The sequence below is a fragment of the Geotrypetes seraphini genome, chromosome 2 (genome assembly GCF_902459505.1).
Source record: "Geotrypetes seraphini chromosome 2, aGeoSer1.1, whole genome shotgun sequence".
NCBI classification, from domain to species: Eukaryota; Metazoa; Chordata; class Amphibia; order Gymnophiona; family Dermophiidae; genus Geotrypetes; species Geotrypetes seraphini.
This window is the reverse complement of record NC_047085.1, coordinates 505,434,614-505,459,802: the sequence shown is the minus strand read 5'-3', so window position 1 is coordinate 505,459,802 and position 25,189 is coordinate 505,434,614. Positions and strand designations below refer to the sequence as shown.

General features: G+C 44.1%; 1 protein-coding gene across 3 annotated transcripts in view; it reads right to left on the bottom strand.

The window, feature by feature from the left end:
* Positions 1-223: 223 nt before the first annotated feature.
* Positions 224-25,189, bottom strand: part of LOC117354556 (oocyte zinc finger protein XlCOF6-like) — a 66,363-nt gene continuing 41,397 nt past the window's right edge. For 2 of the 3 annotated variants that reach the window (XM_033932285.1, XM_033932283.1), the window contains exons 2-4: positions 23,005-23,131; positions 12,081-12,200; positions 224-2,627 (exon numbers count right to left, since the gene is read on the bottom strand). In XM_033932285.1, coding sequence (XP_033788176.1) covers positions 334-2,627; positions 12,081-12,200; positions 23,005-23,131 — 2,541 coding nt within the window. In that variant the 3' untranslated portion in view covers positions 224-333. The remainder of the gene's footprint in view (positions 2,628-12,080; positions 12,201-23,004; positions 23,132-25,189) is intronic. The other variant, XM_033932284.1, reaches the window with a different exon arrangement.

Sequence of the window (25,189 nt, the reverse complement as noted above, 5' to 3'; positions counted from 1 at the left end):
TCGGCATTTGTCCTTTACTAATTCCTCTGTCTTGGAATTCCAAAAGATTCGGTCTAGTTAGAACTCAGCAAAAACTTAAATTGTCCTTCCCTTTTCTGACAGGCAAAAACTGGGGAAGTCATTTTCTTTCAAAATAACTGAACTCTGGAATAATATCTCTTTGTGGCTGAGAGAACTAGGTTCACTTCAAACCTTTCATAAATATCTAAAAACTTGGCTATTCTCCAAATTGTAAAGTCTTCACCCCACTATTTCTTTGTATTTTATCAACTGTAAACCGAGTCGAGCTTTATTATCATAGAGATGGCATGGTCTATAAACTCAAGTTTTAGTTTACTCAGAACAAGTAAATGGTCTGTGCCCTGTGTGGATCCTCTTGTGAATTTTTAGACCAGAAAGCCAAGTGAAGCTTTTATTACACTCTGTACATGTAAATGGTTTGTGCCCCGTATGTATCATTTGGTGTGTTTTTAGACTTGAAAGCCGAGTGAAGCTTTTATTACACTCTGTGCATGTAAATGGTATGTGCTCTGTGTGGATCATTTGGTGTCTTTTTAGACAAGAAAGCCGAGTGAAACTTTTATTACACTCAGTGCATGTAAATGGTATGTGCTCAGTGTGGATCATTTGGTGTCTTTTTAGACATGAAAGCCGAATGAAGCTTTTATTACACTCAGTACATGTAAATGGTTTGTCTCCTGTGTGGATCCTCTGGTGAATTTTTAGATCTGAAAGACAAATGAAGCTTTTATTACACTCAGTACATGTAAAAGGTTTGTGCCCCATATGTATCATTTGGTGTATTTTTAGACTTGAAAGCTGAGTGAAGCGTTTATTACACTCAGTACATGTAAATGGTTTGTCTCCTGTGTGGATCCTCTGGTGAATTTTTAGACGCGAATGTTGAGTGAAGCTTTTATTACACTCAGTACATGTAAATAGGTTGTCTCCTGTGTGGATCCTCTGGTGAATTTTTAGATGTGAAAGCCGAGTGAAGCTTTTATTACACTCTGTACATGTAAATGGTTTGTGCCCTGTGTGGGTCATTTGGTGACTTTTTAGATCTGAAAGACAACTGAAGCTTTTATTACACTCAGTACATGGAAATGGTTTGTGCCCTGTGTGTATCATTTGGTGTGTTTTTAGATTTGAAAGCTGAGTGAAGCTTTTATTACACTCAGTACATGTAAATGGTTTGTGCCCTGTATGTATCATTTGGTGTGTTTTTAGACTTGAAAGCTGAGTGAACCTTTTATTACACTCAGTACATGTAAATGGTTTGACTCCCGTGTGGATCCTCTGGTGAATTTTTAGATTTGTGACACAATTGAAGCTTTTATTACACACTGTACATGTAAATGGTTTTTCGCCACTGTGAATCCTCTGGTGAATTTTTAGATACGAGACACAATTGAAGCTTTTATTACACTCTGTGCATGTAAATGGTTTTTCACCAGTGTGGATCATTTGGTGTATTTTCAGACTTGAAACTTGAGTGAAGCTTTTATTACACTCAGTACATGTAAATGGTTTATCTCCTGTGTGGATCCTCTGGTGAATTTTTAGATGTGAATATTGAGTGAAGCTTTTATTACACTCAGTACATGTAAATAGTTTGTCTCCTGTGTGGATCCTCTGGTGAATTTTTAGACGTGAATATTGAGTGAAGCTTTTATTACACTCAGTACATGTATATGGTTTGTCTCCTGTTTGGATCCTCTGGTGAATTTTTAGACGTGAATATTGAGTGAAGTTTTTATTATAGTCAGTACATGTATATGGTTTGTCGCCTGTGTGGATCCTCTGGTGAATTTTTAGACGTGAATATTGAGTAAAGCTTTTATTACATTCAGTACATGTAAATAGATTGTCTCCTGTGTGGATCCTCTGGTGAATTTTTAGACATGAAAGCCGAGTGAAGCTTTTATTACACTCAGTACATTTATATGGTTTGACTCCTGTGTGGATCACTTGGTGTCTTTTTAGATCTGAAAGCTGAGTGAAGCTTTTATTACACTCAGTACATGTAAATAGTTTGTCTCCTGTGTGGATCCTCTGGTGAATTTTTAGACGTGAAAGTCGAGTGAAGCTTTTATTACACTCAGTACATGTAAATGCTTTGTTTCCTGTGTGGATGTCCTGGTGAATTTTTAGATTTGATGTAGATGAGTTTTCATTTTTATGATTCCTTCTGTGCATTTGGAATTCTGAAAACAAGGGTTGACTCGTATTACATTTAAGATGAATAAAGTTGATTCTCCTCTTAGATGCAATACGTGTAAGTTCTTTCTGGTGTTTTTGTCCTTTCCTCTTGCTATGATTGAATTTAGAAGTCACTATATCACTATGATTCATTTGGAAGGGTCTCTCTCCTAGGTGTCTCTGGTCCTCAGGGATGGTACTGAGCTCCCCGTCATTTCTCTCACACTTAGTGACTCCATCCCTTGAGTCTCCTGCAGGGTCTCTCTGATCCTTTGATTCCTGCTTACAATTCTTTGTGTTAATCCTCTCAGTTCCCTGAGAAATATTCTCACAGACATTTTCTGATTGTCTTTGGCTTTCTTCTCTTTCTATGAGATGCTCTCCTTGTTTCTTTTCTCTCTTCCTTTCTTGTGTGATCCAATGATCTGTTGGATATAAACAAAAGGTATTAATCATGTGCAGGGTTCTAAGATATTACCAATCTATAAGAAGAAGGACTGGGATTTTCTATGTGTGGCTTAAGAATGGATCTGTTCCTTATTTCCAAACCATTTGTTGAAATGTTTTTCTACACACACTGCAAGTCTGTGAAATGACAAGATGTTCCTTGGAAATGGCAGGAGCAAAGGCTGACCAGATTTTGACTTTGGTGACGAAGCTGAAACGGCCCAAAATCCATTTTCGGCTCAATTTCATTTTAAGCCAAAAGGCTATGGCCATGGTTTACATATTGGCTGAAACTGGTCATGCATTTTCAGTAGAAGCCAAAATTTCTCCTGCTCCCCTCTCAACAGGAGTTGCTGCTTCTCCCATCCATACCTGTAGATGCCCCACTTGGGCCTATCTTGCAATTCCTGGCTGTTCAGGGGTGTAGTCAAGAAAGGGTGATCCCCAGTCGCTCTTGCCGTGACCGCTTGAGAGCAATTTTGAGAGTTGAGCTGACATGGGCAAGAATAACTGAGACCACTGATGTAAGCAGACAAATTTTCTTAATGTATTGCATTTCATACAACAGCTTCATAAAAAATTTGTTGCATAAGCTGTGGTTAGCACTCAAACTTAATGGGGTGGATCAGTAGAGTGGGCAGACTTGATGTGCTGTAGCCCTTTTCTGCCGTCATCTTTCTATGTTTCTATGTTTCTATCTGTTGTTTCTTTTCACTTCTCACACAGACCCCATCCACAACTAGATTAACTGATATACCCACCCAGAAGTGACATCATACATCTGGGGAGGTGAGCAGAGCTGTGTAAAAAAAAAAAAAAAAAAACATGTTCAAATGAATGCAAAATATAAACCGGGACCTGGAGGAGCCACCCAATCAGGAAAAGGGCTCTATTTCCATTCTACCTCTTTATTCAGACCTCTGCCATTTGAAAATCCGCTCCTGTTCCTTCTTCCAAAGGGCAGCTGGCAAATTCCCCCCCTTGAAGGAGCTTTAGTGCTTCAAACACCACAAACTGCAAATCCTTGGCATCATGTGAACACTTGGTCCAATGTTGTGTCAAAAGGGGCCATCTGATCGCCACAGCAGATCTTGCTCAAATGTTCAATAATTCCAGTTCACAGTGCTCTTGCAGTGTGACCTATGTACAGCAGTGGGAAGGGACATCTGATGGCAGAAACCACTGCAACGGTGTCACAGGCGTTATGTGATCCCAAATGGCGTTCCTTGCCTAGTTGAGGATATGTGAACGTTTTCGTAACAATAGCATGGGAGCACACCGCAGTGACCACACTTATAGGGGCCAACCTTGAGGTCTCTCAAAATATGATCTTGCAACAAGATCTTTGATGTTGCACCCCCTTGAAAAAGCTAATCGGGATGGTTGCTGAACAGTGAGGTGTACTGCAGCACATGCCAATGCTCCTTCATGATGCTTTTTTTTTAATTTATAAATTTTGAATACATTACAATATCCAATAATTCCAAAGGAAAAAAGGATAAACACATAAAACAATACATAATCAAACCATACATACATAATTCCTTTTAAGCCCACATTAATGGGGAGCACATATTGCTATTTCTAATCAAATAAATTCAAGAAAATAAAGGACAATAATTCTCAGTTCGCACTAGAGAACCTTGAATCATTCCTTAAAATGGGATATTATTTGAATTAATTCTCCTCATATTCTCAGCTAGGTGAAACAAATCTCATTTCTGTTCTCTTGCAACTAAAAATTGTTGTAGTTGTATAGGATCCCAAAAGGCGTACTCAATATCTTGTAACTTAACCAGACATTTACAGGGAAATTTCAGGTAAAAGGATGCCTCCAGGGCCAAAACTCTGTCCTTCAATTTCAGAAATTCTTTCCTTCTCATTTGAGTGGTCCTAGATACATCCGGAAAAATCCTAACCAAATCCCCACAAAATTTCATTAACCTATTTTTGAAGTAAAGTCTCATTATCAACATCTTGTCCATCTCACTCATGCATGTTATTACCAGGGTGGACCGACTCTGAATCACATCCTGTGTATCTTCTTCATGATGCTTTTAACGTTAAACGCCCGATGGGAATAAGGTAACATACTAGAGAATCTGCTTCCTGCTCCCTGCCTTGCTGCAACAATAATTCACTTTGTGCGTACAAAGCTCGCTTGTGAGCTTTATTGATGACCTTTGCCGGGTAGCCACGCTCCACAAATCTGGCACGCATATCCACCACACGCTCCTTATATTCATTCATTGGCGAGCATAATTTCCGCAAATGTAAAAACTGCCCAATGGATAGGTTATGTCTCGGATGATAACTGGTGAAATGCAGCAGGTTGTTATGGTCTGTTGCTTTTCAGAATATGATAGTATGAAATGCAGCTTATTCTTTACTAATATTAATATCCAAGAAGGAAACAGTTTTAAATTGGACATTGGCCAAAAACTGCAAATGCTGGTCACACGCATTAAACCACTGTAAAACTATCTTAAACATCTCCTCAGACTGAGTCCAGATCATGAAGATATCATCTATGAACCATTTCCACAGAAATATATGATCAAAAAATTGAGAAGAATACAAAAACTTCTCAAATGCGGTAACATAGACAGGCAATAGTGGGGACCATAGTGGCACCTATGGCAGGACCACACACTTGTAGGTCAAACGTATGGTCATAGAAACATAGAAACATAGAAGATGACGGCAGAAAAGGGCTACAGCCCATCAAGTCTGCCCACTCTGCTTACCCACCCCCTGTCTATGCCCTAATATGCCTATGCCTGTCAAACATGAAGTAGTTATGTTGCAAAGCTATACTTGCTATGTTGACCAGGAAGTCAACCCGGGACACAGGTATGTCTAAGCCTTGCAAGTGCTGGCAGATCACTTCAATGGCCCAGTCTTGGGGGATGGTTAAGTGTAAAGTGCTGCAATATCCAGGATGATCATAAAAGTGCCACCTGGAGGTTGTATTTGTGACAAGTTCTACATGCTGGTGGTGTCCTTAATATATGAACGCGCTTTAGAAAACTGCCTTTTTCAGATGAAAATCCACAAAGTCCAATAAGGGCTCCAGAACCAAGTCAATGCCCGATACTATAGGGTGACCTGGAGGATTTTGTAAACTCTTGTGCACCTTAGGGACAAAATAAATGACAGGAATGGTTGGATGGTCTTGTCGTAAAAATCTATACTCCACCCCACACAGTCTGGCTTCAGAACCAACCACAGCACGGAGACCCTACTAGGAACACTAATGGACACTGCCAGACAATACCTCTGTACAGGCAAGAAGATCCTGCTCATACAACTAGACCTCTCTGCAGCCTTCGACCTGGTTGATCACAATATTCTCATACAAACTCTAGATTCTATTGTAATCTCATGGTTCAAAGGCTTCCTACAATCCAGAACCTACAGGGTTAAAACAAAGCAAGAGAAATCAGAACCATGGTTCAACCCCTGCGGAGTTCCCCAGAGATCATCCCAATCATCCACACTATTCAATATATACATAGCCTCCCTCAGCTTCTACCTAGACAAACATGGCATAACCTCATACAGCTAAGCAGACGACATCACTATTCTCCTCCCCTTCGACCACCCAGAGCCCACCATGACAAGCACAATACACAGAACACTCGAAACAGTAGCAACATGGATGACAGAGAACAAATTAAAACTTAACCCTGACAAAACAAACTTCATCCTCTTAGAAAATAATAAAACTCCTACCTTAACAAATCTAACTCGTTCTCATACCCTATTCAACCCACACTAAAACTTCTGGGAGTACTAATTGACAGAGGCTGTACCATGCAATCACATATCAGCAAAGTAATAAAAGCATCATTCGTGACCATGAGAAATCTAAGACAAATCCAAAAATTCTTCAACAGGAAACAATTCCTACTTTTGGTACAATCCCTTATCCTTGGACTAACAGACTACTGCAACATACTATACCTCCCATGTACACTGACCATGATAAAACAATTACAAATGATACAAAATACAGCCCAAAGACTCATCTACTCATTGAAAAAATATGACCACATCACAGAAGCATACCATGACTCACACTGGCTCCCAATACAAGCAAGAGTACCCTTCAAATTATACTGCTTACTATTCAAAGCCATTAACGGAGAAAGCCCAACCTACTGGAATAACCGACTAACTCAATCCTCCTCATCCAGGCACAGAAGAACCCACTCACTTTTCACACACCCACCATCCAAAAAATGTCAAACGAAAAAAACTATATGACAACCTAATAGCCACCAAAGCAATTAAACTGGACAGACAAATCACCATTCTGTTGTCATCGACCACAGACTACAAAACCTTCAAGAAAGATACTAAAACCCCACTCTTCAAAAAATACATGAAACCTATCTAACACGACCAGTTCCTACCCAAACCCCACCTACCCACTCTATACCCTTAATATACTCTAATATGCTTCTAACTACCAACTAATGCTAAAATGTCTCTATTTACCCAACACTTACCACCTTAAGATCTCGATAACTCTTTGGTAATTCTTATTACCCAACATTTATCACCTTAAGATCTCAACAACTCTTTGGTAATTCTTATGTAACTCTTATGACATCTCTTATGCTATTCCTGTAAACTTTATGTAATCTCTGAAAACTTTTATGTAATCCGCCTTGAACTGCAAGGTATTGGCGGAATAGAAATCACTAATGTACTGTTGGACCATCTCGACCAAATGCAAAGTAGGGTCTGCATCAAGCTGTAAACAATACGTAGTGTCCATGAGTTGACGCATAACTTTAGAGATGTAGTCTTCAGTGTCTAAAATGACAACTCCATCCCCTTTGTCCACAGAGCAGACAACTATAGATTGATTGATTGATTTTTAAAATTTATATACCATTGTATTCCAAAACGGTTTACAAAAAGTTCTTTAACGCTGCCCGATGTTCTGATGTAACATTCATTTTGTCCCTGCATGGACTCAGTTCCAACTGGTCAATGTCTGCCTCCACAAGATGTTGAAAAATGAGCAGATGGCGGGTCCATAGGCCCTGGTGAATTCCACATGGACAGTCTCCACAGTGTATTATTCCTCGTGCCTTCAAATGACCCAGTGCCATCTTTTAGAAAAACAATAAATTGCACCTGTGGACAAACTTATAAAGACATTGCAAACTTATCAAATGAAAAGCTATGTTATGTGCTATGATTGAAAAAGGAGAGATTTTCTGCTGCTGGAGCCTTGCTCTATGTCTGGTCTCTCACAAATCTTTTTTTCTGAGCACTTAAAAAACATGCTACACTTCTCCCTCTGTATTCACAGTTTCAGCATTCGCAGTTTTGATTATTCACGGTTTTTAGCTTGCTGGCTCCTCTCCCCAAATGATATCAGCTTGCATAGAGAAAATCTATGATTCCCAGCACTTTCTTCACCATGTTTTGTCTCTCCTTCAGGAACAGACCAGGTCTCCCACCACATTATTCGCAGTTTCACTACATTCAGAATGGTTTTTAATAGAAAACAGTGAATAATATATGAAAAAATTATTTGGAGTTTTTCTGTATTTGCGGTTCTGTTAATCCCTTATCACAGCGAATACGGAGGGAGAAGTGTATATTGTATTTAAATTGAGAACCACTGAGGACTATTGCTGGTTGTTACATTGTATCACATTGTCCTTGATGATAAGATTTATTATTACGTATCCCTTGCTTGTTGAGAACACATATGTAAGCATGAATTAATGAGAGAAAGCCAACATGGTTTTAGTCAAGGGAAATCTTGCTTCGCCAATCTACTGCATCTCTTTGAAGAGGTGAATGAACACGTGGGTAAAAGTGAACCGCTTCATATTGTGTATTTAGAATTTCAAAGTACCTCATGAAATATGTCTGAGAAAATTAGAATGTCAAGGAATAGGAAGGAGCAGTGGCATAGCGAGGGAACCGTGCCTAGGAAGTGACTTCAGAGGCCTTCACATAGGCCGCTACAGTGGACTTTTGATTACTCTGGAGAAATGTAGCGATGATCACAATCGAATAGCCCCTGGCTGTCAACACCACGCACTCAGGAGCCAAGCTGTAAGATCAAAGCGGCCTGGATTTTGGAACGCTAAGGAGCCCTGCGTGAGGAGACACAGATGGTAGGGAAGTCGCAGACCCCTCTCCGTGCTCAGACACACCAAGTCTGAATACCATAGCCTCCGTGGTCAGTCCGGGGTCACAAGTATCACCTGGCCCACGTGAGAAGCCACATGGCGCAGAACACACCCTAACATGGGCCATGGAGGAAAGACATAGATAAGGCCTCCTCAAGGCCAAGGCTGAAAAATCAGGCCGCCGTCCGGTTCCCTGCAGAACCATCAGAGCGAATGTTCGTCAGCTCCACTGCTGAATGGACTCGAACGCTTGGCTGGACAGGGACCATTCTCCCGGGTCCTGGATCTGCCAACTTAGAAAGTCTGCCTGTACGCTGTCTAAGCCCATTACGTGAGCTGCGTGGTGCTTATCACTCCCAGGAAAAGAGCAGCTGAGTTTCCAGGCTCAGGAGAGGACTCTTGGTGCCTCCCTTCCTGGTGACAGAGGCCACTGCTGTCACATTGTCCGAGAACACTCGGACAGCTTGATGATGGAGACACTCCTGAAAATGTAGCAGGGCTAGTTGCATCGCCCGCAGTTCCAGATGATTTCCCAACCATCTACTCTTCAGGGCGGACCACCGGCTCTGCGCCGGGGCAGACCATCAGACTGCCCGCCCCCCCCACACACTGTAAAGACTCATGTCCATAGACAGGGTCACACATACCAGAACCCTCAGAAGAAATCCTCTGTCCAGAGTCACCAGGATCAACCACCATTGCATGCTGTTGTGGGCTGCCACTGTGCAAGGCAAAGGTAGAAACATAGAAACATAGAAAGATGACGGCAGAAAAGGGCTACAGCCCATCAAGTCTGCCCACTCTACTGACCCACCCCATTAAGTCTGAGTGCATATGACTTAGTTCCTTAGCTCGACCTTCGTAGGGATCCCACGTGGATGTCCCATTTATTCTTAAAGTCGAGCACGCTGGTGGCCTTGATCACCTGCACCGGAAGTCTGTTCCATTGATCCACCACCCTTTCTGTGAAGAAGTACTTCCTGGTGTCACTACTAAATTTCCCTCCTCTAAGTTTAAGCGGGTGCCCCCTTGTGACCGAGGGTCCCTTGGGAACGAATATGTCGTCTTCCAGCTCTACACGACCTGTGACGTATTTAAATGTCTCAATCATGTCACCCCTTTCCCTGCGTTCCTCTAGAGTATAGAGCTGTAATTTGCCCAGTCTTTCTTCGTATGAGAGACCCTTGAGTCCGGAGACCATTCTAGTGGCCATCCGCTGGACCGACTCGGCTCGAAGCACATCTTTACGGTAATGTGGCCTCCAGAATTGCACACAGTATTCCAGATGAGGTCTCACCATGGCTCTATACAGTGGCATTATGACTTCAGGTTTGCGGCTGACGAAGCTTCTCTTGATACATCCCATCATTTGCTTTGCCTTGGACGAGGCCTTCTCTACTTGTTTGGCAGCTTTCATGTCTGCACTGATGATTACTCCCAAGTCCCGTTCCTCTGAAGTCCTAGCTAGTGCTTCTCCATTCAAGATGTATGTTCTGCATGGATTTCTGCTGCCGAGATGCATGACCTTACACTTCTTAGCGTTGAATCCCAGCTGCCATGTCGAGGACCAGTTTTCCAGCGTGATCAGATCCTGCGTCATATTATCCTTGAGATTGCTTTCACTTACTATGTTACACAGTTTGGCGTCGTCGGCGAACAGTGCTACTTTTCCCTGAAGCCCCCGGGTCAAGTCCCTTATGAATATGTTGAAAAGGGACGGTCCCAGTACTGATCCCTGCGGCACTCCGCTAGTCACCTTCGATGTCTCAGAGAGGGTGCCGTTGACCACCACCCTCTGAAGTCTTCCACTCAGCCAATCATTGACCCATGCAGTTAGTTTCTCACCCAACCCCATTGATTTCATCTTGTTTAATAGTCTACGGTGCGGGACACTGTCAAAAGCTTTACTGAAATCCAAGTACACTATGTCCAGAGACTCTCCCGAGTCTAGTTTTCCTGTCACCCAGTCAAAGAAGCTGATGAGATTGGATTGGCATGACCTGCCCCTAGTGAATCCATGTTGACAGGGATCCCTCAGATTTCCCTCATCCAATATCGTGTCTAATTTGCCTTTAAGTAGAATTTCCATGAGTTTACACACTATTGATGTGAGACTTACTGGTCTGTAATTCGCAGCCTCCGCTCTGCAACCCTTTTTGTGCAGAGGAACAACATTGGCAGTTTTCCAGTCCAGGGGGACTCTCCCCGTACTTAGGGAGAGATTGAAGAGCATGGCTAACGGTTCCGCCAAAACATCGCATAGCTCTCTGAGCACTCTTGGATGCAAATTGTCCGGTCCCATGGCTTTGTTCACCTTGAGTCTCGACAGTTCTCTGTAAACATCTTCTGGTGTGAAATCAAAATTCTGAAATGGGTCTTCCATGCTTTGCTTTGCTTCAAGCCGTGGCCCGTGTCCTGGTGCTTCGCAGGTGAAGACTGAACAGAAGTAATCATTCAGCAGTTTGGCCTTATCGGAATCTGTTTCCACATAGTTCCCTTCTGGCGTTCTAAGGCGTACTACCCCGTTTGCGTTCTTTTTCCTGTCGCTAATGTACCTGAAGAAGGATTTGTTCCCTTTCTTAATGTTTTTCGCTAGATTTTCTTCCATTCGAAGTTTGGCTTCCCTGACTGCTGTTTTGACCGCTGCAGACTTTGCCCTGTATACAATGTTTGCTTCTTTTTCCCCCGAGCATTTGTATACGAGAAATGCTCTTTTCTTCTCTTTGACGAGGTACGAGGTAAGCTCAGGGGATCCCACTGTGGATTCCACTGAGAGAACAGTGACTGCTGAAGGGGCCGAAGCCGTACTCTAGCCCACGGGATCACAGCTATGGTCACAACCAGAGACCCAGGACCTGTAGATATTGCCAGGCCGCAGGAGCCGGAACTGCTAACATGTCCTGAATGGGGTTCCGGATCTTGAACTTCCTGGGGTCTGGAAGGAACACCTGGTTCCTGGTCATGTGAAACTAGACTCCCAGGTACTCCAATTCTTGCATCGGCTCGAGGTGACTCTTCTTCAAGTTGAGCACCCAGCCAAGACACTCCAGCAGTTGAACCACTGTTGCACCGCTGCTCTGCGCCCCTCCAGCAGGGAAGAGGCTCTGATCAGCCAGTCATCCAGGTACGGGATCTTTGCCCCTCATATAAGAACCAGAGTATCTCATGCATGTTCAGCTAAAGATGAGCCTGGTTTGGAAATTTAGGTTACAATGTCAGACTTTATCTCAGCAGGTTCACCCCCGTCCCTCTTATTACTGCACTCACCTGACCAGCTGCTTCTCCCAGTTTCTCTTTCCTCTGATCCTGGCTCATCCTTGATGTAGGGCTCTTCCCCTTGTTCAATGTGAGATATAATGTCAGGGGTGGCGGGAGGAGAGCCTGTTCCTGGGGAAAGAAAATTTTGCATTATGTTTCCCAAAAATATTTATTGTGGGATTCTCTCAAATTCAAGACTAAACACAATTTCTAGCATAAAGAATTTCACCAACTTCAATAAATAAAAATACTCAAAACCTTCAGAGGAACCGTTTTAGATCTCTCAAATCTCAATAAATTCATATCAGCCCTCTTTACTCATCTTGCTAGTCTAGTTCCCACTCTAAATAGTCCAAAACATTATCAGTCTCATTTCAATATCAGTGAGCTTCCTTATCTCTATATATAAAATCGGATGTACCGTATATACTCGAATATAAACCGGGATTATGTGGCCAAAAAATTGGCCCAAAAATGGGGGTCCAGGTTTATATTTGGGCCAATGTCCCCTCCCAGAATTTTTTAGGCTGCCGCCAGGCTCTCCCCTATCATACCTCTGACGAACCCTGGTGGAGGTTCAGCGAGCAGGAGCAAGTTTTCCGAACTCCTGCCCCGCTGCTAACTGGCTGCGCGGATCCAGTTTCTGCAGCTGAGCGGCACGATCAGCAGCGCGATTTGGCCAAAAAATAAAAAGACATTCGATCAAACTTCAACATCTCGTTCACAAGCTCTCCAGATCCTCTGAACTAGGATCATCACCTGTCCTTGAGTGTCCGACAGGTTTTTAGGAATCTTGTGGTACCTCCAAGAACTTTCAATGGGGGTCAAATCCCTCAGGACTAAGTCTCGAAATGTGGAGATGATGGGGTCCATAGGCCCCGGAGGAAGTGCACGGCTGTGGTAGTGGTAAGTCAGGAAATTTTTCCATTTAGTTTGATTCACATAGGCAATGGTTTGAGAGGGACACTAATACATATAATTTTATCTATTTTAGGGTAGACCCCTGACAAAACTTCAGTGAAACATGTCGGGTCTTACCGTTCAGTCCGCATGAAAAACAAGATTTCACCATTACTAAGTTAAGTAATAATACACTAAGAAATGCATGTTTTTAAAACTTTGAAGAGACCGGTGAGGATTTCACCATTTGTAACTCCCCGTATATACACTTTGGTGGGACGGAGGAGTGGTGGTTCTGAGGTCTTATGAAAAAAACAAAAAAGAAGTGCTTTCCAAACATTATGAACACTCAGTTAAACTAGATGTTGGATTTGAAAGACAAACAGCCAAATACCTTAGAAACAATTCTAACTTTATTGACCAGATTTCTAAGGAAGCAATCAGCCTTTTCATATACGTTTGAACGGAGGTTTGTCAAATCTTACTATGGCATGTGACAGTCCAAAGGTTATAATGCATGCTTCTTAAGCTTTCTTGATTAGCCTTAAGTCAGGGTCTGCTTTGGCACAAAGGCAAAGTCTGATTGTTGCCCATATAAGGAATGCTTAAACAAGATAAGGAATAAGGGTAAATGTGTGTCAGGTTAATATGTGACAGGAAGGGAGGAGAAATGCCTCAGCATTCTATCACAAGGTGCAAACCTTGTCCTTGCTTAAGTATATATGGCAGGAAGGAGAGGGAATGAGAAACAGGGCCTCAGATTCAAACACAGGCCTAGATCCGCACACAAGGCCTAGATCAGTGTGCCGACCTGACCTGTGTTCAGAACCGCCTGTGTGCTGACCCTGCCCATGTTATGATGCCCTGGATCAGAACTTATCAGATCTCCATCCCTACATACCTCTAACAATCCCTTATAGAATATTCTACCTTCTATGCAAGAAATGATCACTCAAAGTCTTTCAACTAATGTTCTCCATAAATCTTGGAAATGAGCCCTAGTTTTTCCAAACTAAAAAACCAAAACCTAGATGAAACCCAATGCTCTAATTACCGGCCTATTGCCAATCTACCCTTAATTCCAAACTCACTAAAAAAATTCTTTTTCGCCAACTCTCTGAATTTTTCGAACAAACAAATGTCCTTCATCCAAACCAAACTGGGTTTTACAATAACTCCTCAACTGAACTGTCTTTACTTGGCTTCACCACCACCACCATTTACTACTTTCATGATCACAGAAAATCAGTTCTCTTGATATCCCTTGATCTACCGGCTGCCTTCGACACGATTGATCACAACCTTCTCCTCAACCGTCTTAAAAACAGTGGCATTACTGACTCCGCTCTTCTTTGGTTTTCCTCTTACTTCACCGATCGGAATTTTCAAGTAAACTCTATAAGGAACATCCTCTTCCCCAATCTTTCAAACCTATGGTGTCCCACAAGGTTCTATTCTCTCCCTCCTACTATTCAATATTTTCTTAGCCCCTCTCTTGACTTTAGCTCAATCTACTGGATTCATCCCTTTTGCCTACGCCGATGACATTCAACTTCTTCATCTAGCAAACATCAACGACATCCAAGAAATTAATCTCAAATTGGACAAAATCAGCTTATGGCTATGAACCAACAGACTTTCATTGAACATAGCAAAATCATGAGGGATCCTATTCCCAGTCAAAAAAACCCCCACCACACCATATTTGGACAAATATGTATCAACTCCGCTCCCCTCCAATTCGAATCCAAATTAAAACTACTAGGAATCATCTTTGATAAAGATCTCAACTATCATGACCAAATTAGCTCACTGACTAAAAACTGCTTCTACAAACTGCATTTAATTCGTTCCATAACCTCTGTTCTAGAACCTGCGTCTATCCAAACCCTAATCTATTCACTGATCATCTCACACATAGACTACTGTGATTCACTATACCATGGAATAACTTAAAAGGAAATCCGTTGACTTTAACTGATACCGCGGTTAAACTCATAAAAATGTAGGCAAAGACCCCTGAAACCCAAAAAAGTAAAGTTATACTTCTAAGAGAGACATTGTGCTTATGAATTCAAGCCTCTGGACAATCATATTTCGGCCTGTCAGTAGGAGGCAAGATGCTCTAGTATCTGGCAGAGATCTGCTGACTGTGACATCATTGGATAAACTCAAGCAACAGTACAGGATAAAATGTCCTACCAAAGAATTATCAAAACTACAATCAAGCTCAGGACAGAGGAGGCCTGTCCTCAGCAATTATTGCCTTAGTATTAAGAATGCAGTGTCAGAGAAATAGAAAGGTCAGTTTTGACACTAGGTGATGTCATGCTTCAATATGGCTCCATGATAAATGTATAGCCAATAGAAGTGATGCATGTGACAAACCAATGGAAAGTGAGTATATAATCTGTAACTAGGTGGTACCTTAGGCTACTGAACTAAAAGTATATAAGTGGCATTCTGGCTGGCATAGCCCGGAGAGGATTCTGGCTGGCATAGCCCGGAGAACGGATTCGTGCTGTACTTTTGTTGTTTCATGTGAGTTGCCTTTTGTTTATTGTTAATAAACCTAAATTATAACAGCAATTGGACTGTCATGAGGTCAGCTTGTTTATGAAAAGATTAGCAGCCTGTCTTTTCAATACAAATAATGAAAATTATTATTTGATTGAATACTAAATACAAATAATGGGCATTGAACTATAACCTAACAAATAATAAAAGCACTTTTAGTCCAGCCCTTCATTCTTATGAACATAAGAAATACCTTACAGCATCAGACCAATAGAAGCAGCTTTCCAAATTACTGCTCTGCCCCTCTGTGGACAGGCCCTGACTGGCATCATTGCATTCATACATGCCCTCTGAGCTCCATGACTCCCCAACCCCCATGCAGACACCCCGAGCAACATCAAATCTCCCCCATGTACACGCACCCCTTCTGTAGCATCAATCCCACTGATTCATTCCCCCTCTAATAGATCCTCTGCAATACAAGAACCCCCGTTAAGCACCTACCATGTGTTTTCAACCCCACTCTCAAAGGGCAGAAGTCCCAAAATGTCCACCCCATCATGCCCCCACCCCTGATACACTACCTGGATTTATTAGTCCTTGGGTCTAGTGGGTTGGAAGCAAGGCACATTCACTCCCACCGAAACCTCTAATTGTAATATTACAGTATTACAGTTAAGGGTCACAAGTCCATAGATGCGCATTTTCTTGCAAAGCATTTTGCCCACATATGGAAATCAGTCATATATCTAATCATCTGTTTGTAAACCACTCTGAATCCAACAGGCGATACAGCGGTATATAAGACACCATTAGCACACAGCATAACATAGCGTAGTCCCCATCCAGGGCGTCCCTTCCATCTAACCTTTATTTTGATTATATGTGAATAAAAATAAAGTTAGGTTTGAAGGTATTTTCATTATTTACAATTTTAAGCACCATCAAAAGAAGACATTTTCCTTTAACATATGTAACAACTTTAACAAAATGAATAAAGGGAATATGTTTTACCTGTGATTGAAGATGCAAATTGCTGTCTATAGTATCACTGATGTGATCAACTGAGTGTAATGGTGTTTGTGCAAAACCTTATTTTTAATATAGCACAGTTACTTACTGTAACAGTTGTTATCCAGGGACAGAAGGCAGATATTCTCAACAGTGGGTGACGTCACTGACAGAGCCTCGCAAGCAGACTTGCTTGAAGATCTTCATAAGAGCTTATGAGTGCTGCACTGAGCATGCGCGAGTGCCTTCCCGCCCGAGTCAGGGTGCGCGTCTCCTGTGAGGTACCTCAGTTCAGATAGCTAGCTAAAAAGCCAACCAGGGGAGGAGGGTGGGTTGTGAGAATATCTGCCTGCTGTCCCTGGATAGCAATTGTTATGGTAAGTAACTGTGCTTTATCCCAGGACAAGCAGGTAGCGTATTCTCAACAGTGGGTGACCTCCAAGCTAAGCATAATGGGATGGAGGGAGAGTTGGCAAGTTAAGAAAAAAGATTCTGTAAAACAGACTGGCCAAAATGGCCATCCCTTCTGGAGAAAGTATCCAGACAGTACTGAGAGGTGAATGTATGAACCGAGGACCAAGTGGCAGCCTTGCAGATTTCCTCAATAGGAGTTGATCTGAGTAAAGCTACAGACGCTGCCATTGCTCTAACTCTGTGGCCCGTGACTCGACCCTGCAGAGGGAGACCAGCCTAAGCATAGCAGAAAGAGATGCAAGCAGCCATCCAGTTGGATATGGTTCACTTCGAGACAGGATGCCCCAATTTATTTGGATCGAAGGAGATGAAAAGTTGTGGGGCTGTTCTGTGAGGTTGAGTGCGTTGCAAGTAGAAAGCCAAGGCACATTTACAGTCCAAAGTATGGAGCGCCACTTCTCCAGGATGAAAATGAGGCTTTGGAAAAAATACTGGAAGAACAATAGATTGATTAATGTGAAATTCTGAGACAACTTTAGGCAAGAATTTTGGATGAGTACGGAGGACCACTTTGTCATGGTGGAAAACTGTGAAAGATGGATCCGCAACCAAAGCTTGTAACTCAATGACTCTTTGAGCAGACGTGAGGGTAATCAGAAAACTACTTTCCAAGTAAGATACTTGAGATGAGCCTTATCAATTGGTTCAAATGGAAGCTTCATCAATTGAGCCAGGACAACATTGAGATCCCAGACCAATGGAGGTGGTTTGAGCGATGGATGAACATTAAAAAGTCCTTTCATGAAGCGGGAAACCACAGGATGTGCAGATGGAGGTTTCCCATCAAGAGGTTGATGAAAAGCAGCAATCGCACTGAGATAGACTCGAATAGATGTAGACTGGAGTCCAGATTGTGATAAGTGAAGTAAATAATTCAAAACCGAAGCCAAGGATGTAGACATTGGCTCTATTTGGTGAGTAGAACACCAAGTAGAAAATCGAGTCCATTTCTGGCTGTAACACTGCCTAGTGGATGGCTTTCTGGAAGCTACCAAAATGTCCTGTACAGATTGAGAAAACTGTAGAGAGAGTCAGTTAGATTGAAAGGTACCAAGCTTTAATGCCAAAAAATGCAAAGTCATGCACCTAGGCAACCATAATCCATACAAGACTTATACCCTTAATGGTGAGATCCTAACAAGAACGGTAGCAGAACGAGACTTGGGGGTGATCGTCAGTGAGGACATGAAGGCTGCCAGTCAGGTAGAGCAGGCCTCATCCAAGGCAAGACAGATCCTAGGTTGCATACGCAGGGGTTTCGTCAGCCAGAAGCCAGAAGTCATTATGCCATTGTATAGATCCATGGTGAGGCCCCACCTGGAATACTGTGTGCAATTCTGGAGGCCACATTATCGCAAAGATGTGCTGAGATTGGAGTCGGTTCAGAGAATGGCCACCCGGATGGTCTCGGGACTAAAAGATCTCCCGTACGAAGAACGGTTAGACAAACTGCAGCTATACTCGCTCGAGGAGCGCAGAGAGAGGGGGGACATGATCGAGACGTTCAAGCATCTCATGGGCTGTATCGAAGCGGAAGAAGATATCTTCTTTTTAAAGGGACCCACGGCAACAAGAGGACATCTGTGGAAAATCAGAGGCGGGAAACTACGAGGTGACACCAGGAAATTCTTTTTCACTGAAAGGGTGGTTGATCGTTGGAATAGTCTTCCACTGCAGGTGATTGAGGCCAGCAGCGTGCCTGATTTTAAGGCCAAATGGGATCGACACGTGGGTTCTATTCACTAAGCAAAGGTAGGGGAGGGTCATTAGGGTGGGCAGACTAGATGGGCCGTGGCCCTTATCTGCCGTCTATTTCTATGTTTCTAAGCTGTTAAGTGTAGAGACTGCAGATTGCGATGAAGCAAGGATTCTTGACTCTGAGTAAGCAGAGAGGGAAAAACTTGTAGAAGGAGAGGCTCCCTGGTGCTGAGTTGAAGGAGAAGGGAGTACCACGGTTGTCTGGGCCACCGAGGAGCTATCAGAATCATGGTGGCATGTTCTGTCTTGAGTTTGAATAGAGTCTTGAGAATCAGAGGGAATGGAGGAAAGGCATAGAGAAACTGACCCGTCCAGTCCAGGAGGAAAGAATCTGCCTCTATATGCTGGGGAGCGTAAATCTGGGAGCAGAACTGAGTCAGCTTGTTGTTGACGAGAGATGCTAAGAGGTCTATCTGAGGAGTCCCACATTGAGCAAACATCTGACGCAGAGGCGAGGAATTGAGTGTCCATTCGTGTGGTTGCAGTTGACGACTCAATTTGTCTGCCAGACAGTTATGCTGACCTTGAATGTAGATAGCTCTGAGCTTCACAGCTTCAGAGCTTCTTGACAAAGGGAGTGAGATCCCGTACCTCCCTGTTTGTTGACATAATACATGGCGACTTGGTTGTCTGCCCGGACCAGGACTACCTTGTCGTGAAGAAGGTGTTGAAAAGCTTTGAGAGCATTGAAAATCACTCCGAGTTCCAACAGACTTATGTGACAAAGACGGTCTGCGGGAGACCAATGGCCTTGGGTACGGAAACCGTCTAGATGAGCTCCTCATGCATAGGTTGACGAGTCTGTTGTGAGAACCTTCTGATGAGGGAGAGTGTGGAACAACAAACCTCTGGAAAGATTGGAAGAGAGCATCCACCAGTGGAGAGACTGCCTCAACATAGGAGTTACTGTAATTTGTTGAGAAAGGGGGTCGGTGGCTTGTTGCCACTGAGATGCCAGGGTCCACTGAGGTATGCGAAGGTGAAGTCTGGCAAAAGGTGTCACGTGAACTGTAGAAGTCATGTGACCAAGCAGAAACATCATTTGTCTTGCTGAAATTGATGTGAGATGAGACACTTGATGGCAAAGGCGAATGAGGGCATCCCAACGTGGTGGAGGCAGAAACGCTCTGAGCTTGACAGTGTCTAGAATGGCCCCTATGAACTGAAGAGACTGAGAGGGGCTGAACTGGGACTTCGGAAAGTTGACTTCGAACCTCAGACATTGGAGGAACGTAATAGTCTGTTGGGTCGCTGCAATAATCCTTTGTTGAGAGGGGGCCTTGATGAGCCAGTCGTCCAGGTATGGAAAAACTTGAAGACCCTGGGTACGGAGGGCTGCGGCCACCACCACCACCACCAGACACTTCGTGAAGACTCTGGGGGATGAGGCGAGTCCTCTGTATTGTAGATGAAGATTCCCCATCCGGAATCGTAGATATTTGCGAGAGGCTGGATGAATCAGGATATGAGTGTAAGCCTCTTTGAGATCCAGAGAGCATAGCCAATCTCCCTGATTCATCAGGGAATATAAATTTGGTAAAGAAAGCATCAGAAACTTCTCTTTGACTAGAAATTTGTTGAGGTCCAGAATGGGTCGCAAGTCTCCCGTCTTCTTTGGGAAAAGAAAATAATAGGAATAAAAGCCCATGTCCCGTTGGTTTAAGGGAATTTCCTCGACAGCTCGAAGGCAAAGAAGAGCCTGAGCTTCCTGAAGAAGGGGAAGTTGCGACAAATTTGAAGGATACTCTCTTGGAGGGCGATCTGGAGGCACCTGAAGAAAGTGAAGTGAGTATCCCTCCTGAAGGATGGTGAGAACCCAGAGATCTGAGGTGATCATCTCCCACTGGTGATAAAAATGGTGAAGATGACCTCCTATGAGCAGAAGAGAAGTCTGATGAAGGGAGGTTGGTATGCTCAGACTGGGAATGTCAAAAAGACTGAGCTGGTTTAGCTGCAGCAGGAGTCTGAGCTTTCTGCTGTCGTTGTTGCTGTGGTGACTCTGGAAGAGAGCTCAAAGGCATCATATGTGGCTTGCAGCATGAAGAGTCGAAGTTGAGACAGAGTCCGAATAACTTGTTTGAATTCTGGAAGCCACTGTTCCTCTAGAGCCGGGTAGAACTTAGGCATCAATTTGAGGAAATGATTAAAATAAGCAGTGAAAGTATAGTTGTAATTGAGAATTCTGTTAGCCATCATGGAATTCTGATAGAGCCTATGGCCAAACTTGTCTATGGTATGGCCCTCCCTGCCTGGAGGGACTGCCGCATAGAGCTTAGATGGTTGAGCTTTCTTTAAAGAAGATTCCACAACCAAGGACTGGTGAGACAATTGAGATTTCTCAAATCCTTTGCAAGGTACGGTGCGATATCTGGATTCCAGCTTAGATGGAATGGCTGTAATGGAATAAGGAGTTTCCATATTCCTGAAGAAAGTTTGTTTTAACACTGGAGTCATAGGAAGCCTCAAGGTCTCCTTGGGTGGATGAGGTAACTCTATATCGGCCAAGAACTCAGGAGTGTTACTTGGAATCAGAATGGAGATCCAGCTGAAGAGCCTTCCCCATGTCAAAGACAAACCTCGCAAAAGAGGCAGACTTCGAGGCAGAAGGACCTTCAGGAGAAGGAGTGCGAGACTTAGAAGCCACTGAATAGGAAGGAGAAGCCTCTCTGTAATATTGAGAAGGAGGCTCAGAATCCAGGTGTACAGTGATTGAAGAAGCTCACTACCTGCGACAGGAGGAGTTAGAGAGTATTTGCGCTTCAAAAGCCTCGATGGTGAAGTTCACAGGGTTCGAGGAACAGAGTGGGTCGAGGCAGGAGGAGAAGGCTCCCTCGGAGGCAGTCTCGATGGAGGAGTCTTCAACCTCGATGGACTGCGAAGAGAAGCAGCCGGCGTAATAGCCTAGCGAGACTTATGTTTAGATTTAGTAGAAGTCTTGATAGCCTTTGATAAACGAGGCATAGAAGACTCATTATCCAGAGGAGGAGAGGGTTTCCACTTTAGAAAAGACTCTTGACTGAGCTTGGAACGAGATGCCTCGAGCGATGCCTCGATCGAGGTTCAGGAGACTGTATCCGAGGCGTAGGCGAAGAGTCACTGGATGATAAACGGCGAGACTTCTGAGGCTTGCTTCGAGGTGCTTCAACAGGGGTCTCAGACTGCCGCTCAGGCTGGCTCGTAGGAAGCATGGTCGAGGATGGGAGGAGCTGAGCCATGACCGAGGAAATCTGAGTGGTCAGAATGGCTTTTAACATGTCCTCGAACATAGGCACTGAGACAAAGGGATCAGGTCTCGAAGGTGCAGCAGTGCGCTCCAAGAAGGGCAACCTCGAGGATGAGTATTCCCTATGCTTGGAGGCACGCTTAACTGGAGGTCTGGAAGAGGCTGGCAGGACCTTAGACACGGCCTGGGATGCTTGAAACTCTGGAGGCTTCTTAGGAATGGTATCTGAAGGAGAGACAGGAGACTTATCCACCGAGGAAGACTTCAAAGGAACTGCAGGCGAGGCCTTCGAGACCGAAGGTGTCGAGGTCGAGGCCTTGGTGGAAGCAGGTGCGGTTGTCGGGGTCTAGGTCTTGGAAGTCGAAGCCGTCCCCGAAGCCGAGGTCGAGACCTTCTCAGCATACTGCTCCATAGTGCCAAATAGTTGAAGAAGCTTGGCACGTTGTCTGAGAAGGGCTTGAGGTTGAAGGGCAGCACAGCGCGAACAAGCGTCGGGGCAATGTTCAGGACGCAACCAAGCAATACATCGACGATGGAGGTTGGTGATTGAAATAGCCTTGCCACACTGCGCGCATTTGACGAACCCCTTGGTCCCCTTGCCACCAGCCGGAAGAAAAAAAGTTTTTTTTTAATAAAAAAGAAAAGGAAAGGAAACACGAGCACAGCGACTAACAAAAATAAGAAAGCTGCGGTGAGAGAAGGCAACGAAGTAGCTGCAGAGCTGAAGTGAACAGGACTTCTCGGCTCCGCAGAAAATGTCGAACTGAGGTACCTCACAGGAGACGCACGACCTGACTCGGGCGGGAAGGCACTCGCGCATGCGCAGTGCAGTACTTGTAAGCTCTTATGAAGATCTTCAAGCAAGTCTGCTTGCGAGGCTATCCGCTGTGGGGTTCCATCGGTGACGTCACCCACTGTTGAGAATATGCTGCCTGCTTGTCCTGGGATAAATTTTGTTATGTGATTTTTTTTCCCTCTTAATCCATTAGTTTTTCACCTTTATAATGATGTCTCAATACTGATAAAAAAAATTATAAACTTATCCCTTACCCAGTGAGATGAGGGTCTGATAATTGTCCATCATCACCTCCCTGTAAAGCTCCTTCTGCTCTTCATCTAAATAAGCCCACTCCTCTTGAGAGAAAGAGACAGAGATATCCTCAAACCTCAGCCGCATCTGAAACACAAACAAGAAACACACTCACAATCTTTTGAATGGCAGGCAAAAGTTTGCTGGATGTCTACACTTTAGAACCACCTAAACCACGGGGTGAAATGTCAGGGGCTCAGTAGGTTTTGGGGTGTCTATCAGCCCAGAGGAGGGTGATATTGTGTAGATAATTCAGAGTCCAAGAAGAGGAGCAATGCAAGTAGACAGCAGTGAGAACAAATGAAAAATTATGTCCTACCTATTCATTTTCTTTCCTTTAGACGCAGCAGATGAATCCAGAGACTAGTGGAATAGCACACATCTACCAGCAGGTGGAGATAGAGAACTGATTCGCAGGTGTATATTTTGGATGAAGTCCCTCTTGCCAGCCAGTATCGCTTAATGTCCAAGCATCTGAATAATGTAGTTTGCAACCCAGCCAACTTCTTTCCCATAAGTAAAATAATTCTGACCTCAACCATGAGACAGCACCTGTGAGAAAAAAATCCATGAACATTACCTATCAGGTGGGGCTCTGGATTCATCTGCTGCATCTAAAGGAAAGAAAATTAACAGGTAGGACATAATGTTTCATTCCTTAGCGCCATCAACAGATGAATCCAGAGACTAGTGGGATGTAGCAAAGTAACCTCAACACAGGCGGGGCGAATATGCCGCCTCTGCGAGCACCAAAGCACCTAAGAACGCCTCCGTGCGCTCCGCCACATCCAAGCGGTAATGCCTAGAGAACATATTGGACGACAACCAAGTGGCTTCCCTACAAATCTCTTCCAGGGAAAACCCCCTGGACTCCATCCAAGACGTAGCCATCGCTCTCGTCAAATGAGCATGCAGAGCCACCAGCACCTGCTTACCTGATAACAAATAAGCAAAAGAAATAGCCTCTCGGACCCACTGAGGCCTTAGAAGTCACCAAGCCCTTTCTAGGACCTGAAAAGAGGTGATCCGAACATCAAAAATCATTAGTAACTTGAAGATAGTGCAAGAGCATGCTCCTTACATCGAGCAAATGCAAGGCAGAAAACCTCGACCCCCAATCCTCTTTTCTGAAGGACGGTAGAAAGAGGACCTGATTGACATGAAAAGGAGACATCACCTTTGGAAGAAAGGAAGGAACCGTCCGAATCGAAACTCTTGCCTCTGAAAAATGTAAGAATGGATTCCTGCAGGATAAAGCCTGAAACTCAGAATCCCGCCTGGCCGAAGCCAGGGCCACCAGAAATTTCACCTTTAAGGTAACATCCTCAAGTGTGGCGGTATCCAAAGGCTCGAAAGGTGCCCCTTGCAAACTTTTAAGGACCACCCTCAGACTCCAATCCAGACATGGTCTCCACAAAGGAGGCTGAATGTGGTTAACCCCTTTAAGGAACCTTACCACATCAGGGTGAGACCCTAAGGATAAACCAGACACCTTCCCTCTATAACATGCAATAGCCACTACCTGTACTCGAATGGAATTGCAGGCTAACCCTTTAACAACCCCCTCTTGCAGGAAGGAAAGAATCTGAGAGTGGGAAGTCTGAAAAGGAGGAAACCTTAATTGAATGCACCAAGCTTCAAACACCCGCCAGATCCTAGCATAAGTCGTAGAGGTAGACCTCTTCTTTGCTTGCAATAGAGTAGAGATAACCTGCTCGGAATACCCCCTCCACTGCAGCCTTGACTGTTCAATAGCCAGGTCGTAAGACCACAATGGAAGGGAGCTTTCCCCTGACCCTACACCAAGGTGGAGTGACCGGTGACCACCTCCCCCAAGGAATCACACCTGAGGGCTGCCGACAATCCTTAAAATAGCCACCCTGCTGTGCCAGAGCCGCAAGCTGGATGAAGCTATACTCGCCCTCTCACCATTCAGAGATGAAACCCTCTCTACAGACACCATGGGGCCCTGGGAGGACCGAGGGCTTACCCCACTCCCAAAGCTTGCTCCCTGAACCTGTGGGGGAGCCAGGAAACTTGCCGCAAGGTAATGCAAGGACCCACCACCTAGAGTACCCATCTCCTGGGGAACCAAAGGACCCCCCGGTGGGTCCACAATATCCCGGAAGGGAACCCCAGGCTCAC